This window comes from Tarenaya hassleriana, unplaced genomic scaffold (genome assembly GCF_000463585.1).
Source record: "Tarenaya hassleriana unplaced genomic scaffold, ASM46358v1 Cleome1, whole genome shotgun sequence".
In the NCBI taxonomy this organism is placed as follows: domain Eukaryota; kingdom Viridiplantae; phylum Streptophyta; class Magnoliopsida; order Brassicales; family Cleomaceae; genus Tarenaya; species Tarenaya hassleriana.
The window spans coordinates 4,965,245-4,983,340 of record NW_010960187.1 but is presented as its reverse complement, the minus strand read 5'-3'; the positions used below and the strand labels follow the sequence as shown (position 1 = coordinate 4,983,340).

The 18,096-nt window shown below is 33.8% G+C and overlaps 2 protein-coding genes across 3 annotated transcripts in view; both read right to left on the bottom strand.

The window, feature by feature from the left end:
* Positions 1-400: 400 nt before the first annotated feature.
* On the bottom strand, positions 401-5,519 carry LOC104811981 (CTP synthase). Of its 2 annotated transcripts, XM_010538886.1 has the most exons (22): positions 5,428-5,519; positions 4,810-5,050; positions 4,158-4,237; positions 3,987-4,073; positions 3,828-3,878; positions 3,609-3,726; positions 3,459-3,515; positions 3,290-3,354; positions 3,105-3,188; positions 2,963-3,013; positions 2,806-2,868; positions 2,656-2,702; positions 2,487-2,556; positions 2,334-2,396; positions 2,162-2,251; positions 2,047-2,085; positions 1,699-1,926; positions 1,516-1,601; positions 1,382-1,430; positions 1,205-1,285; positions 1,023-1,116; positions 401-939 (listed from the first exon to the last, which is right to left on the bottom strand). In XM_010538886.1, the coding sequence occupies exons 2-22, from the start codon at positions 4,925-4,927 to the stop codon at positions 764-766; spliced, it is 1,797 nt and encodes a 598-aa protein (XP_010537188.1). In that variant the 5' UTR covers positions 4,928-5,050; positions 5,428-5,519; the 3' UTR covers positions 401-763. The 2 variants fall into 2 exon arrangements, with proteins under 2 accessions (XP_010537188.1, XP_010537196.1); XM_010538894.2 differs by lacking the exons at positions 4,810-5,050; positions 5,428-5,519 and adding an exon at positions 4,365-4,738.
* Positions 5,520-15,410: 9,891 nt separating this feature from the next.
* Positions 15,411-18,096, bottom strand: part of LOC104811967 — a 4,201-nt gene continuing 1,515 nt past the window's right edge. Inside the window, exons 3-6 of the mRNA XM_010538867.2 lie at positions 17,998-18,078; positions 16,577-16,979; positions 16,368-16,445; positions 15,411-15,733 (exon numbers count right to left, since the gene is read on the bottom strand). Of these exons, the coding sequence (XP_010537169.1) occupies positions 15,677-15,733; positions 16,368-16,445; positions 16,577-16,979; positions 17,998-18,078 (619 nt within the window). The 3' untranslated portion in view covers positions 15,411-15,676. The remainder of the gene's footprint in view (positions 15,734-16,367; positions 16,446-16,576; positions 16,980-17,997; positions 18,079-18,096) is intronic.

Below are 18,096 nucleotides of genomic sequence, written 5' to 3'. Positions count from 1 at the left end.
TTTAAATATTTTTTTAAAAAAAATATATTAATTGTTATTTTAAATTATTTTTATAATATTTAATATAAAAAAAATTTCTAGTTCGCCATACGACTCGCGAACTCGAGCGATCTGATCCGAATGCTGAATTTCTTAGTCCGAATAAAAACGGGATTAACGAGGTGGATTGAAAATGAATCGGATGAAAACGAGGTGTCTGATCTTGTCCGAGCCGACTCTTTTGACATGCCACGCATAATCAAGTTCAAGAGGTCGGAACCTCCATCCATACAACATATTACACATGGATTGTTTTATACCCGGTGTGCTTGGATATAGTTATTCCGGTTTCCAAACAAGGCTGTGATGACCAGTTTTGTTTTCTGAGTTCAGAGAAAAAAAAATGCTTAATAACCAGAACTTAAAGGCATATATAATGATGGGTTTGGATAAATTGAAAACAAAACTACATTAACATAACAAGAGACCAAACATAACAAAGCCTCCCTAAGTTACAACTTGTTAACCAGACAGAAGCGGCAAAGCCCAGAAACACCAAGAAAGCTACTGATAGATACTGTTACAGAGACTCCAAGAAACACAGCGTATAAGTCATACCCATCATAAAACAAGGGGGGGTATATACTACCTCTCTGTGTTTCCATATCTGCATCATAACAACATAAAAAGCCTTCTTCAACTGTACAAATAAGCTCCTCCACGGGTGAAAACCCCGAAAAATATGGATAAATAGCTTGGGACAGAAGTCATCTGATGCTGGTTTTCATGAGTATACGCCATCACATAAGCTATACATGATGCTGACAGGCTTCTTCGCAGTTTCTTTCCAATAGACTTTCTCCAGCTTTCCATTGGTCAGTGGCCGTGGAACGGTTTCTTGGCATCCAGAGACTTGTTGCAGAAGAACTTCTAGCTCTCCTGATGCTGCTGCTATCAGTCCTGCATGCATTAATGGCGATACCCTTTGTCAGATAACTAGCGGACCAAACAACAAGACATGACTTTAGGTTTTGGTGTTTGACCTAGAAACATAGGAGAAGGTTTTCCGGGTCTTGACGTGTACTCAGGATGGAACTGTGCTCCAACGTAAAACGGATGGCTACTGAGCTCAACGATCTGTATTATCAATGTCGAGAAGCATAAGCATGGAGTTTTTTTTCTGAAAAGTGATCCGTCAGAAGATGATAATGAATATGCGTATTACCTCCATACGTTGGCCCGTCTCGTCCTTTCCTGAGAATGAGAGTCCAGATCTCTCCAATCGCGGAACCATTGCCGGATTTACCTGCACAAAACGTTGTGAATTCGCTTTATCAGACAGAGGGTTTATATGAATCTGTTGACAGAAGTTGGTATATGCATCTAAAAGCCGGTCATGAACCTCGTATCTGTGTCTGTGCCTCTCATCAATGAAACTTTTGTTTCCATATCTGAAACAATCGGAAAACAATATGATAAGTTCCAATAGTAATCAGCGTTTTCGTTATGACATTTAAACTCGGACCGGTTGCTTACAGTTTTGCAGCTTTGGAGTCCTTAGCTTGGAAATATGTCCTTCTGGATCCTAACCTCATTGTGCCACCCATATGTGTTTTCGAGCCCTGCTTCATACCATTCCAAATAAAACTCCAAAATGAATACAAAAAATCAAGAAACTTGATAGAAAAAGTGTATCGATGGAACGAGGAAGATGTGAACCTCAGGCATGAGTATAACACAAGGATTTTTGGTGTTGGGATCGATTTCAGTGCTGTTTGCATCTTGCAAGCCGAGAACAGAACGTGCAAACTCAATCACTGCGATTTGCATGCCAAGACAGATTCCGAGGAACGGAAGTCTATTTTCCCGAGCATATTTTGCAGCGAGAATCTTTCCTTGTACTCCTCTATTGCCAAAACCTCCCGGGACAAGAACACCATCAGCTCCCTGAAGAGAAGACTATACGGATCAGATCAATCAAAAATTGAATTTCCCCGCATCATATAAGATGATTATTGTTTTCAATCTAAAGAAAGTTTGGTGCTTTAAATGAAAGATTCTGCAGACCTTGAGCAACTTCCAAGCCGCCTTAAACGCATCCGGGTTCTGCAAAAAACGCATCATTCTGCGTCAACTACAGACTTCTATAACTTTCACAGGTGACAGATTCTATATAACTTACCTCCTTTTTTGTTCCGTCTTCAAGATCGCTTGCAGCGATCCAGTCTACGACAAGTTTCTTACGCCTTGCCACAGAAGCATGCAAGAGCGCCTGCTCATCAAAATACGAGTGTATAAGCAATTCAATCACAAAAAAAAGGGCTTAAGATATAGACTACAAGCAAAGGTGTTACCTTGTGGACCGAAAGATAAGAATCCAAGAGCTCGGTATACTTTCCGACCACAGCTATTCTGACCTATAAATTCAAACATGACGATTAAGTCGGTAGCTCAACAATTGCGTAAACTGAATCTGAAATATCGAAAGGAAGGAAACACAAACAGACCGGGACATGAAGTTCGTCGCTTAGTTTAACCATGGAGGACCAGTCCTCTAATGCAGGCTCCTTGGCAATTCTGCATATGGAAAGATCACACAAAGATTCAGAGAAGAATCAGTACAGCAATACAACTTAGCTGCAGGAATCAAAATATTTTCGAGAATACAAGACGCACCCTTTAAGGTTCAACACTCGGATAATTGCTTCATGAGCCTTTTGTTCCTACTCGACAAGGAAAATGACACATAACCCAGTTGGCGGTGAGAACAACCGAGCTACGAGGCAACGGAAAATCACAGTGATAAACACAAAATGAGCTACTTACTTTGAGAAGCAAAGGAACATGCCAGATGTTAGGGCAGTCGTAAAGAGTGACAATGTTTTCCATCTGAAAAAAAATGGATCTTTCAGGCATTTTAGCTTAAAATGTTCATATGTTCCAATGAAGTAGAAGGCCATTGTCTATTGCAGATGTTACATACCGGAACATGGCAAAATTGAGAGAGTTTGGCCTTCACATTTTCCTCGAGTGGCTACAGAACAAAGTTGATTATAAGAAGTTAAGAACTCAAAGCCGACATTGAAGAGCCAACGTTAAACCAATGAGATTTATAAGGAGGAAACCTTTGCACTCCGGCAACCCAAGATATCTGGGGTCAAGCCAAGGCCTATTAGTCCTTGAACACTATGTTGTGTCGGTTTCGTCTTCTGAAAAACCCGATTAGATCATATCATTTGATTGGATTTGATTAGAACAAAAGCCAGAAGAAAATTGAGGACATGATGAAATCTAGGCTAAAGAAACTTGCCTGTTCACCTACTACATTCAAAACAGGCACAAGGCTAACATGGATCAAGCAAAAGTTTCCAGCACCTGAAATGTTTAAGCTCAACCCATGAAAGGACGTCATTGAACTGTGACAGTCTGAACCAACAATGGCAGGAAAAATCAACAGCTTAAGCAACATATATACTAACCTACGCGATAGGAGAATTGCCCAAGAGCCTCGATGAAGGGCATTGACTCTATATCTCCTGAAAATATCAGGAAAAAGTTCGAAGCTTTTAGCATATAACTGAGGGAAAATACTTAAGTGAAAGCAAAATCTTCTCTACGAGGAGAAATACCGATTGTTCCTCCAAGTTCTATGACGCAGACATCAGGGGGCCCAGCCTGCCCATCCACAAGAATTCTGGCGGCTCGTTCGATCCAATCTTGAATGGCATCAGTGACATGAGGGACAACCTACGCACCCGCAAGAACACATTCAATAACACCATCGATCTTATTCTCAAGGGCATTTCATCAAACAGATGATCTACACATTGTCTTGTTCTTGAATATACCTGGACAGTCTTTCCGAGATAATCTCCTTTCCTCTCTTTCTCAATAACATGCTGTCACAATTTCACGAGAAGCCCACGAATCAGAAGCTACGTTTCGAACACGCAACGTAAGAAAATGGTCGAGATCTTTCAGCAAACAAAGGGAAACATCCAACAAACCTGATAAACCTTTCCAGTGGTGATGTTATTGTCACGGGTCAGCTTGATATCCATGAACCTCTCATAGTTTCCAAGATCAAGATCAACCTTTTCGAACAAGAAACATCGATTACTACAACTCCTGACTGATAAAATTCAGAGACAAGTTTTCAATTATTAGATATTCTGTACCTCACCGCCGTCGTCCAAGACGTACACCTCGCCATGCTCAATAGGGGACATGGTCCCAGCGTCAGTGTTCAAGTAAGGATCTGTTTATTTACACCCCAAAAACAAAAATCAAGAAGCGTCGGTTACAGTAACGGCCGACAAATGAACAGAACATAACTTTTAAAACAGTTTTCAACTTTTCTGACAAATCGTGATGAAAAACAATACAAGTAATTCCGACAAGATATACGGTTGGCAAGAAAATCAAAATCTTGGGACTGTCCAGCTCTTTTTAGCTTTTCTTCTTTCTTTCGTGTTTTTTTTTTCTCTTTGGCCACCATCCAAACGCGCGCGCAGAAAAAGAGCGAGACTTGAAGATTGTGCTGAGGGGAAAAGTCAAGAAAAAGATAAAACCCTTTTCTTGATGTTTGTAACCAAACTGGGGCCAAGAAATCCCAAATATCAAAATCTGACATTTTTTTCAGATTTGATATCTTCAAGTTGGGGAGAAAATTCAAAAGCAAAGGTGGAAAAGGGGAAATACGGAAAGCAAAAAAAAAAGGGATTGGAAAACAGGCAGACGTCTTTACATTAAGAAAAACATTAGGGAAAAAAACAGCGGCAGGGAAGAGTAAAACATGTACGAAGAAGATTGAGATGGAAGAAGCGATACCAATTTTAATGGCGGTGACTCTGAAGCCGCAGGATTTGAGGACGAGGCCGATGCTACTGGCCGTGACGCCTTTGCCAAGTCCACTCACCACTCCTCCTGTAACCACCACGTACTTCATCTTCTTCTCTGGCTCCTCTGTTTTTCTCTTCTCTTTTCTTTTTCTTTCTGTCTTTGTGTCTTTTTCTATGCTTGTAAATATGAACTTCGCCGACCCTCTTTCTGGTTTTCTCGTGTCAGTATCCTGCCAAAAGAAAAGTGTGTTGAGTGACAAATTTTTGAAAGAGGGGGAGGATAAAGCAGAAACAGAGCATCGAAACGGAGGACATGCATCAACTTACACGATCACTCTAACATGAGAGAAACCCTATGTATCATCACCAACACATGCTAATTAAAATTTCTACTAAAAGAACGCAGACAACGTGGGAGAACTGTCGTCTTAATCTCTACCAAGTAAACCCATGTACGAAGAAATAAAGGAAGAACCAGAGGATCTTTTGGTCTCTTTCCTCTTTCATTACAGTTTCCACGAAGGAAAAAACAGAGAAGGAATCAGTAGACTACCCTCTTGAACCAGAAGATTATATATTAAACAATTTATATTTCATGTGGACTCACCTACGACATGAAAGAGAGACGCGAAGGAGGAGCAAATGGAATGAATGGGAAATGGTTCAAGGGGTTGCAGGCCTTTTATAAGCACCAGAACTTTGCAAAGGCTCTTAAAAATATTAAATATTCATTTCTTTGGAAATTAAATATTACTATATTAATAACAATCGATTTATTATTTGATGACAGTTTTACGATTTGTGATTACATAACTTATGTTCGGGTATGGATTTGTATTTGTACAATAATCTATACTAAAAATATTTTAATTTGATTTAATATTTTGTAATGCACTTTTGCTCAAATAGAGGAAATGTAATTTACTGTTATTTTTCATTTCGCCATCTTCTGCGATGGAGAAACCGAGACAAATGTCACAAATATTTTAATTTAAATATTCTGGATTTTTATTTTCCACCAAATATTCTGGACTTTGACTATTTGTTTACTTATTGGTGGTGAGTAAAATAAATAGGACATATATATATATTTATATATATATATATATATATAATGGTTTTTCTTTTTGTCGGGTCCAAAGGGGCTTTGAGCCCCGTGAGACTACCGAAATCAAGCAACGGTATTAACTAATGAAATTGTCTTTTCCATTTATATTCTTCTCAAAATATTTCAGTATTATTCTTTTATTTTTTTTTTACAATTATATTTGCATTATTCTACATCTGAAACCGGACAAATAATAATTTGTTCATTGTTATTATTGTTATTCGAATTTAGTAACGACTCACGAGATACTAAACTCGTGCCCTACCTTCTAATATTAATGTTTTCTAAAATTTATATTTGTCGTTTTAATATGTTGACTAATTTTCTACCCACACAAATGTAATGAATGGATATTCGAACTCTAGATGTATAAAAAATTTCGGAAAAAAATATGTTGTTTTTATTCTACTTCACTAAAATAAAACAAGTAACCGATGATACTGAGATCATATCATATACGGCATTATATAATGCATGTGTGATATAATATGCTTTAACTATATGAATTATATTTCATAAAAAAAACACTATACATAATTATAACAGAAGGGTAAAACATAAGTCTCGTACGTATGATATTTTATATGTAGTCGATCATAATGTCTTGACTTATGATGTACCCAAGAACTCTTTGAATACAAAGTTAATGTTCATTTGGATATGAATATGATAGATGTGAAGTTCAAGAATAGGAAAATTTTCCACATTAATATCTATCCATCGAATTATAATGAATCGGTGAGTTGGTTAATTTAGGATTTTGACATAATTAATCATCATTGTTGATGAATATCTGTTACCTATATATAAAATCGAGACAAAAATAACCTCTACAAAATAATGGATATGGTAAATAATTTTTTTGTTTTCAAAATAAATATCAATTAGAGTGCATATGTATATATATATATATATATATATCAATTAGAGTGCACAAATATGTATATATATCTGCGTAATCATGGTTTGGTAATGATAAAATCGTATATTCCTAATCGGTTGGACCAAAAAGAGTCACATGCAGAATAAAATGATCCGATCTATCTCCGTGAATCGGATATGCTAAAATTTGATTTTCATATTACTCCTCGGAAATATAAAAGTTTAAAATGTAAATTTATTGAGTGAAATTAATTAATTAAAGAATTGATAAATGAATAAATTAAGCAAATATATACTAAAATAAATAAGAAAACAAAGTAAAGAATGCATTAAATAAGAATAACCAGCGGCAGTTATGGCGTTTGAGATCTCAAATGATCATGTGGGTCCACATGCATTTGATCTTGTTGTGCTTAACAAGGAAACTAGATTGCGCAATAAATGCCTACACATTTTTCTTTATATATATATATATATATATCGTCTCATTTCACATTATAAATTTTGTTATATTATATACTATAGGGTATAATCTAATTTTATTTTTAATAATAATCTTCTAAAAAATCTTAAAATATGATATCAATAAATGTTTTATAGGAGTAGTTGGCATACAATAATTAATAACAGACTGAGCGTTTATTCATTTGGATTTTAATGGGTCACAATTAATTTGACTTCAAAATTATTGCAAACACAAAATCTCACAAATCCAACACAAAAAATAATCATATATAATAAAAATAAAATTTAATTAAAGAATGAATTTTTTTATAATAATTATGTAAATACAAAGGGAAAAAATATATATGTATATTGAATGTGCCATGAGATCCACCGAACTCAACGACTAATTGGTAAATAGACATTTCGACCCTACAAACCAAATTAACAAATACCCTACAAAAGAGTCCCATACGATATGGTTTACCACTTTCGCTGCTTTACCAAAAAATATATATATATAAAACGGTCCATGATCCTGATTTAATGGATATCAAAATAAATGATAAAATATTTTTTAAAATCTGTAATAAAGTTGTAGATATATATTTTTTTGGCATATAGTTGTAGATATTTTACTTCTGCGCAGCAGTGAAAAGATATATCCTTCCTTGCTTTGACTTCGGCGTTTATTTTGTTAGGATAAACTTTTTTTATTAATAATAATTATAATTCAAGAATTAACTTAAAACAACAAAATAAGAAAATCCTCAATTTTGGATTAGTCAAAAGGTTTCAAAGTCGGTTAACAATAGTCAATGAACCATCTTTTTCGAATTTTTGGCCCGACGTTGATAAAGGGTCATTGTTTAGGTTGGAGTCTTAAATTTAATTTCTTCGTTTATATACACTTGTTATTTAATTTGACTAGTATAAATCATACAAACGGATAAAATTCATAAAATCCATAGGCCTCCGTGAATATGTTATATTTATTTCTAGACCAATTAAAATCCCTTGCCGTAGAATAAAAAGTTACATGAAGGATATATATAATTTCATATAGGCCTCACGAGTGAATTATCCTTATTTCTAGATTAACTACAATCCCTCGTCCCGTAGAATAAAAGTTAAAGATATATATATATACATATATATTATTAATAGAATGATTTAAATACAAACAGAGTTTTTTTTAAAGTATAACTTGTAAAACAATAAAAGAAATCAAATGAATATATATAGGAAAAAATAAATAAACTTTAATACCATATAAAATTTTAAAATATGGATATGATGGAGCTTTTACTTTTAGAAAGTATAATATCTAGGATCAAACCGTTTATTAAATATGTAATAAAAAAAATAGATAACAAAGGAACCAAAAACAAAAAAACAAAACTGCGTGGAATTAAGAAATAGAAGTAGTTTTCATGAATCAAGAGTTTGCATGAGATTTTCCAACCGGAAGTCTCCATGTGGTTTGGTGTGAGAACGATGAGGCTGTCACACTTATCCTTATGTTGCTGTTTCAATAAACGTAAATTCTTTTTTTTTTTATCGGGTATCCTGGACAACCACCCAAACTAATTCCGAGGCCGTAAACTAGTTAAGAATTTAGAATATACGCTCTCTCCCCAAACTAGACGTAAATTTATTTATGTATATATATAATATATATATATTATTCTTTTAATTTCTCATTGCCTTTGAAAATATCATAGTTAACCTTTGTTAGTGTATTATTTTCCTTTCAATACTTACAATTTTAATATAGAATACTATAGTGGATCTGTAATTTATTTTCGTCGAGACAGTAATACTAATTTGTTTACACGTTCAAATGGTAAGAATAAATATCATATGGGTTTTTCCATCATCCGTGACATAAAATAATATATTTTAATTATTAATAGAAAAAAAAAACAAACGACTCGAATTTGAGAACAAATGAGGTATGAACACGAGAACTTTTTTTTCTTTTTACAGGAAGCAAAGTAATATTCCCCCAATATCCGGACCATAACAAATACAAGAAAAAGCTACAAAAAAAACATTTCCCTCATCGGATAACGAAAATATTGAAACAACGTACCGAAAGTGAGGAGATCGAAAGAAAATTATTAGATAAGATGGCGCCTATTATATTCCATAAAATTAAAATACTCAATTTATAGTTTTTTTAAAAAAAAGGAACGGTCAAAAGATTGGAGGATCCTTACGAATCAAGAAAACGTCAACAACGACCAACTAACTTACCTTCCCTCCGTCTCCGCGTGATATGGTCCCATTGCCGGTCGGTCCATTTTCACATTTTGTCCCACCATTTCTGCCACAATGTTATATCATCTATTTCTTTTTTCTTTTTTATTATATAGTAACAAAGCTAGAAAAATTTATTAACGGAGTAATAATTTTACTACGGGATCATTTAATAATTTTATTTAAAAACATTTATACAATTTATAAGAAGGTTATATATTGAGAAGACGAAAAAAGAATTGTAAGAAAAAAAAGGAGGTTTTCATTAAACGACGATAATAGTATTAGTAATTTGAAGATTTGTGTTTTGAGTTATCCCGTTCATTGGTTCCAAATAAAGTATTTTTTTCTTGGCGGGATAACATTTTAAATACGAGAGAAAAAATAATAATAATGTTACTTATCATAGTTTAGTGTATATTTATTTGGAGCCAAGCCGTATAAACTGTTCCAGAGTATGCGTTACCGAAAAAAAAAGATATCAAATATATGATATAGTTTTTTTTATATATATTGGTGATTGTCTAGGTGGGATTCGAATCCGGGATGTGGGAAATCACGTTGTGTTCCCACACTACCGGACCACCACGTCTGGGCAAATATATGATATAATTCTATCTCGGAATCGTTAAAAGTATAAGTTCGTATATACTACGTGCAAAGATTCAAAGTTTCTATACATGCATGAAGTTCAACGTTGTAATCTTTTTTTTTAATTTGTAAATTTGATAGAATCATAAAAAATCAGCGTTAGGAAATGGACAGCAGTATACACACACACACACACATATAGATTAATTCAAAAAAATTAATGAATCAATTGTAATGGTGACACATGGAGATATATATAAATGTGAATGTAGTTTAATAATATTAGGATTCGTGTCAAAACGTCATTAATTTTTTAAATTAATTAAAATGATTTATAGAAATTACTCAAAATTGATATTAATTTTATGTATTTTTTTCTCCTACAAAACTAAATTCATACCCTTTAGTTTTCTAATGGTAAATAAATTATTTTTTTTACATTTGCCGATTGTTATTAAAATCGGTGTTCTACAGGACAGTGCAAATCTAAACCACCGTTGATGTTGAAATTCGAAAAAAAAAACATTAGGGCATTGAATCAGAGATTATTAAAAAGTAAACTTTGATTAATGTTAGAAGATTTGGGGCCTAACCGTTGGAACTTGGAACTAGCAAATGACCGTTGGACATGCATCATTTGCCGACAAAACATTAATTATTTATATTATTAGTTTTTTTCTTTAATTCTACTTAAATTTGATGCAAGTCAAAGAAAAAAAAGATTTCGCGGATGATTAAATATACAAATATATAAGAAGCACCATTGTTCTCATCATACGTCCTCCTAGCGAGGCTCAAGACCCTCATGTGCAATAATAAGCGCAATAAATACAATTTTTCTCTATTTATCACATCCCATGATACATATATATATTGTTGGGATAAATTATCAAAATCAATATAAATATATTAAATTCGTTAGTTAATATATATTAATGTATAATAATATTTTCTGAAAATACCGAATTTGGTCGGAACGGATGAGCTGTTTAAATATATATATATATATATATGTGTGTGTGTGTGTGTGTGTATATATATCAACCACAAAAAATTGGGAGTATTTTATCAAAAGGGGTACAATTTTTCTAAAAATATTTTGTACGAATGAAAATTACTGCAGCTAATATTAGCAATGAAATATTTTCGGGGGAAGAGAGAGAATAATGGCAAGTTGGGTGTGGAACAAGGTCAGTGTTAAGATTCGGAGATCACATGTGTTCGCTTATCTCTATACACTTTTGTCTGTTAGAGCTCAGACCATTGTTTTTTCCTCTCTCTCTCTCTCTCTCTCTCTCTCTCTCTCTCTCTCTCTCTCTCTCTCTCTCTCCATCGTCACGCACAGAACATGCTTATATACACATGTGAAACCCTAATTTTGTTCTATTTTTGACTCAGTGAAACCCTAGTTTTATTACACAGGGTTTCTTCTTTCTGACTAAAGGTTTTCGAAATAGTTACTGAACCAATCCTTATTTTACACCGCTGTAAAACGATATGACATTTCTTTGTTTGGGGCTTATTAGCATTTTACATTGATATTTTCTAACGTTTCGATATCCATGCATATGCATTCTTAAATAAATAATTTTGGAAACCCTAAGTTTTGGATATTTGGTATAATCTTCTATCAATTAGACTCGAGACACTTGAACATTCGATTTGAACAACAAATGGGTTCGAATATATATATATATATATATAAGAAAGGAGAAGACAAAAAGGTTCACATGGGGCATTAAAGTGGCGCGACAATTCAATTTCATTTCAATCAAAGATTGAAGAAGCGAATGAGACAGGGTGTTAGGTAATGGCAGTTGGAACCTTTTTGCATGTGCCCTCTCTCTCCTCTGCTTCTTCTTCTTCCTCACTCGCATCACATGCACCTCTTCTCCCTATGTTTAGGAATCTTCTCTTGTCTTGTCACACACAGATATATATATATATATATATATATATATAGATACATATTCATGCACGTACTTCAATAAACGATATCCACATATACTATCATTCGTTTTCCTATTGGTAACTGGAAGTATACCTTTCATTAGTGTTTTCATTCAAGATCATTACGACTGGTTTACATAATAAATATGGATTTAATGTTTCACAAAAAAATGTTTTTTTGTCAGACCAAAGGATCTAATAGTTTTTTCTTATCAACGAAACTCTTATATCTCAAAATTGCTATCTATAAAAAAAATGGCTGAAAATAATTCTGATATGTGCTTTAAAACAATAATTTGCAATTCAATTGATTGTAAATGTGTTATTTAAATTCTAAATGATTACAGGTTCTATATATTCTTAGTTTGGTGTTGGAATTTTCATATAACAATTTCAAATATGAACATTTTACTACATTTTGAAGAAAACATTCGTTTCCTATGAAAACTCAACGATACAATTAATATCACACTCAAACACAAATATATATATATATATATATAAGTCTACAGACTGCAGTATAGTAAATTAAGATTATACAGGACAATATATTAACTATTTTGCATGTGAACTAATTGCACACATGGAATTGTTCTATCATTTATATCTGTCTAACATATCTATATCTACATATGTGTGTGTATATATACCTCAAAATTTGGATTAATTTTTTTTATTGAATTATAATAAATGATTGTACATAAATTGGGAGTATGATATTGACCATTTCAAATTTGCAGAAAAGAGAAGAAAAAGTATTAGAGCTTTTGTTGAAATTTAAAAGGAAAGCTTTTTTTCCCCTTAATCACAGGCAGATCTTCCCAACGTTATTTTCGGTGTTCCCCAAACCATTGGCGGCATCGTTTATCAAAAAAAAAAAAAAAAAACATTGGCGGCATGACACATATGCATTCTCCTTGTGTACTAATAGAGAATCATAAATATAAATATATATATATATATAACATTTATTTATATCGCCGTGGGTTTTTTTCGGGTTTCCCCAAACCATTGGCGGCATCGTTTATAAAAAAAAAAAAAAAAAAAACCATTGGCGGCATGACACATATGCATTCTCCTTGTGTACTAATAGAGAATCATAAATATAAATATATATATATATATAACATTTATTTATATCGCCGTGGTTCCCGCACTATATATTCAATTTATATTTTATAAGCGTTAAATTGAACTAATCCAAATAATTTTTAAAGATTCTTTATCAACGGGTGGCCGAATGGTAAGGTGAGAAAGGGCAAAGTCTCCTCACCCGAGTTTGAACCCACCTGGACATCCGAGTTAAGAAAATGTTATAATAACAAATTATTTAAATACACTCTTACTATACATAATATTATATCTTATTATATTATTGGTATATATCTTTAAGAAATATGTCTTGAATACTATGTATATCCCTAATAGATATTTTGAATATATCTTACATACAATAAGAAAAAAACAAGCCGATCATATAAACTGTCCGAACTCTGTGCAATAATAGTTTAAACTTTAACGATTTTTATGATATTAAATTAATTAAACTTTTTAAACCTTAACATAGACCAAAGTTTTAATGACGTATATAATTCTTGTTTGTGCAAATTAAATCTTTTTTCTGATTTTGTTGTTATTATTATTATTATTATTAAAAGAAGATGTGGAAAAGAGAGTGATGGAAATTTAGGAGAAGGGAGAGGATTTGTCTCTAAGGACTAATTGAGGAATGCCACTTCACTTTTTTCTTTCTTAGGTTAACAGGAAACCCAATCCATTTTGATTTTTGAAATGCCTACCCAACTCTCCCCATTGGTCCACGTGTACGCAACTTATTCAATTTCAATATTTTGCATTTAACATACATTACTCTCTCTCTCTCTCTCTCTCTCTCTCTCTCTCTCTCTCTCTCTCTCTCTCTCTCTCCACGCAATCGCTTGCGACGTGGAAAAATAATATTTTAGTATTCAAGTTTTCTTTAACGGTGATGAAAAATTTTAGACCATTTATTTAATCCGCAATTTCTTTAATAGTTTTGAAATCCAACCGCTAAAACGCGACGTAAAATATTTAAAAGAAATCAGACACATCAACTCAAAGTCTCAAACCCCAAAAAAAAAATATTCAAAAAAAAAAAGATATATTGTATTGGAAATATCTTTGTTATACTACACATATATATAATACGAGGTATTTCTGTACATTTATGAGCTGTATCAATGGAAAAATTAGACGAATAGATTTATAGTATATAGTTTTAAAATTGGAGTATCGGTCGGCAATTGATATGGAAGAACATAAAATTAATCGAAACCTGAAAGGACTAGGAATCTTATCGTTTTGTGACATTTTTGGGCCCTTTGGATACCTTTTTAGTCACGTTTGGTTTGATGTGTTTCATATACTATTACAAATATTTTATTTGGAAAAGATTTCATAACAACCGTTCAAAAGTTTAAGGGAAATCAAAGTTGGATTATTATTATTATTAATCATAGCAATAGCATATTATTAAATTATTAGCCGCGCGCGGATGCAACCTCCATCGTCGGTTATATCTTCATTGTGATTATCATTAACGTCGAAATCTCCAAGGAATCGTGTTGCATCATCATCATCACCACCACCACCACCACCATCATCATCATCATCATCATCATCGTTGGTTTATACATTGATTAATGTCTGAAACAGTTTTGTGTATTTTATTGTTTTAGCGTTACAAAAAGTAGGCCCATAATGATACGGCCCAATTTTCGGTTTTTGGATATCACACATTATTATTATTATTATTATTATTATTATTATTATTAAAAAATTGTTTTCGGGTTTGAATTGAAACTATTTATAAGACTTGCATTTGTAGATGCGTGATAAGACTAAGAGTAGTGAACTAGTGACATGTGTAACGGATGCATGGATTCGTCGAACATGGAGATTTTGTAGTCGGAGAATGAGGAGACCGCCATCTTCTCCGGCGATCTCATCAGTAATATTCTCACGCGCCGCCCTGAAACCTCCGTTTTCGTTGAGATTCTCACGCGCCGTCGGGACGGGTGAGGCGCCGATTAGCCTAGCCAACGGATGCGTGTGCGTTTTCTCCTCCCGGTTTGAACCGACCAGGTTTTGGATTTGATAACCGAACCTCTGGTTCTCTTGTTTACCAACCTTAACCGGTCTTTAACGTACGTTTCTTTTAATAAATGAAACGATAGCGAGAGAGATCCGTACCTTTATTGATTGAAACCGGAAAAAAGATTTGTTTCAATCTAAATTAGGAGCTAGTTTCCAAGACAAATCGAATTCGGGAAGTAATCATTTTTTGAGATTTCTTAAATAACATTTATTTAGAAGGAAAATAAAAGAGAGATATATTTTTTCCCCATCATTCAATCAAAGAGACAACTACTCCACTCGGATTCCATTTTTGTACAAGAGGAGCATTTCACACAACAAAAGAATTTGAACCCCCAACGAAATTTATATGATCAACTAAATGAAAAATAAAACTAAACTCCATAGGATTTGCCCAAACAAAAAATGAACCTCGTACAAATGCTCCTCTGCCCCCCCTCTCACAATGCCGAAAGGAAAAAGAGGAAATTGATGGTCTCCTACTCTACTCGGAGTCGGTGTCCACACTCTCCATGCCTTTCAAGCCCCTTCTCTTTTGCTGCTGTATACAAGAGACGTTTAGATCCAGAATTCGGTCTCCATCACATTACAAAAAATTAAGAAAATAAAATTCCTCAATCTTGTTTTGGGTTTCTATTTGTTCAACCTTTAAGAGATTTAACCAAATTATATACATATATATATATATATATATATATCTCAAGCAACTTGATTTGGAGTTTTATATCACCCATTAATAACACTTCCTAATTAGTGTTTTATTCTCTTCTTGGGTTTTCTTAAAGAATGAAACATATGCCAAAACAAAGGAAAATAAAAATAAATAAAGAAAACAGTAAGCAAAGCTCATTATTCTCCCAACACAAATCTCCATTAGGTGGGGAGTAGGTCCCACGTCTTGTCGACTTTCTATAATTTTTTTTTATAAGGTCCACTCATTTTGTCCACAACTCATCATCCCCAACCTCCACTAGACATACAATCTATATGTATGTACATATCCAAGCATAAAGGTCAAAGATTTATTTCATAATTTGTTATTTTTGTGAGCAAGAACTCAGAACAATGAAAGAAAAAAGAACCCTAATCCTTAAATCGTGATTTAGGGTTTTAAAACGATGAAGTTAAATTATGAGTCATAATAATTGGTGACAGTGACAGAAGAGTAAAGTTACCTTCTTTACAATTTTCTTCTCTCTGACCTCATACCGGCTCTTGGTCAAGTCAGAAAGCCACATCCCTGGAAAACAATACTGCCAAATACAATCCAAAATTTTCAAAATTAGGGTTGAAAAAAGTCAACTTCTTTACAATCTATCTTCCTCTTTGTGGATTGTGATTTGAAAAAACAACTAAAGATGGAGACTTTGGGGAAAAAAATTACCTGAAGGGCTCTATCAACGTTCTTGGCTCGTTTCCGGGGCCGATGCGGGAGCTTTGTTCCTTTCATCGCCAAGAAATCTTCCTCCTTCTCTTTCCTAGACAGGGCAATGTAAATCCTCGGCCACTCCATCACTTCCACGTGCGCCGTTTTCTCGCCATTGTTGTTGTTCGTCTCGTGCTCCAATCGAGCCTGAGCCGTTGATTCTGATCGGTTCACACGTTGATGGTGATGATCGAACCCGTTTTGTCTCTGTTTGCCGTTTGATTTCTTCTCGATCTTGTCCGGCGACGGCGGAGATCGCTTAGCTCCGGTCGCAACGGCGGTCGATCTGGACAGAACACGGCCGCTGCCGCCGTGGTTTCTCGCCGGCGAACCATTGGCGGCCGATCGGTCCTCTAAATTCCTGGGCATGACGTAATAAACGCAAGCTTAAAGCGACCAACAGGTGATTTTGATAGGGCTACTAATTCTTTCCCTTTAATTTTATCCTATCTTTTTTTTATTCCCCTGTTTTTGCTTAAAAAAAATAAAGTTTGAGACTTTGAAAAGAGTAGTTTTAAGTTTTTTTTCCTTCTTTATACCCAAAAACACACGAAATTTAGGGAAGAAAATTACTACCCATTAGACCTAAGAATCGGGATAAAAAACCCACAAGAAAAGATTAATTAACACTTCACTGGGAAAAAAAATGGAAAATCTAAGATCAAACTTAAGGGGAGAGAGAAAATTGATTTGAAAGTTTGAGAGAGACGAAATGGAAAGGAGAAGATTTTAAGATCGCTAAGACGATTTCAAAAGAGGCATATCACTTGGAAATCGGGAAAGAAAGCCAAAAATAATTTCAGATCTGTTATAAAAAAAAATACAATTAAGGAATAGATGGTTAAAAAGTCTTGGATATTAGCAGGGAAAAAAAATACCCATCAAAGCAAAGCAAATGAAAACCCTAGAAGGAACAGAGACTTGGGGGAAAACAAAGGGACACAAGTGAAGAAACAATCATCGAGCTCTGCTTCTTGTCCTCAGAGGGGCATTAAAGTAAAATGCAGAAAAAGGAGTTTTTGATCACCAACTTTGGTAAAAGATGAGAGAGCCCCAAGCGTTAATTGGATCCCAAAACAGAAAATGTATGGCACAAAAAAAAAAAGAGGAATAAGGAAGTAAATTAATTACAACAAAACTGAAAATAAAAAATTTTAGAAAACACGATATATTAATTATTTGTCGCTTATATAAGGATGAACAAAAATAAACAGCTATGTAAGTCACAGTCAGAGAGAAATAATAACATTATTCAGGAAATAAATCCAAAGATTTGGTTTTCAGTTCTGTAAAAAGAAATATTTGCAATATAAAAAAAAAACAAGACAGAGACCAAAATATAAAAAAAAAGCGTGGAGGAAAATGAAAAAATGGCAAACCTTGTACGGATGAATCCAGATGTAGATTCCTTGCTTGCGATGAAACTGTCTCTCGGGTTCGTACTACGGCCAGAGGATAAGCCGCCGATGAGAGGGGGG

Excerpts from the sequence above, each read along its gene's own strand:
- LOC104811981 (XM_010538886.1), bottom strand. The coding sequence starts at position 4,927 with ATGAAGTACGTGGTGGTTACAGGAGGAGTGGTGAGTGGACTTGGCAAA. Across the intron at positions 3,516-3,608 it reads AGAACTTGGAGGAACAATCG|GAGATATAGAGTCAATGCCC; the intron begins GTATTTCTCCTC and ends TGATATTTTCAG. Across the intron at positions 2,557-2,655 it reads CGAGTGTTGAACCTTAAAGG|AATTGCCAAGGAGCCTGCAT; the intron begins GTGCGTCTTGTA and ends TTCCATATGCAG.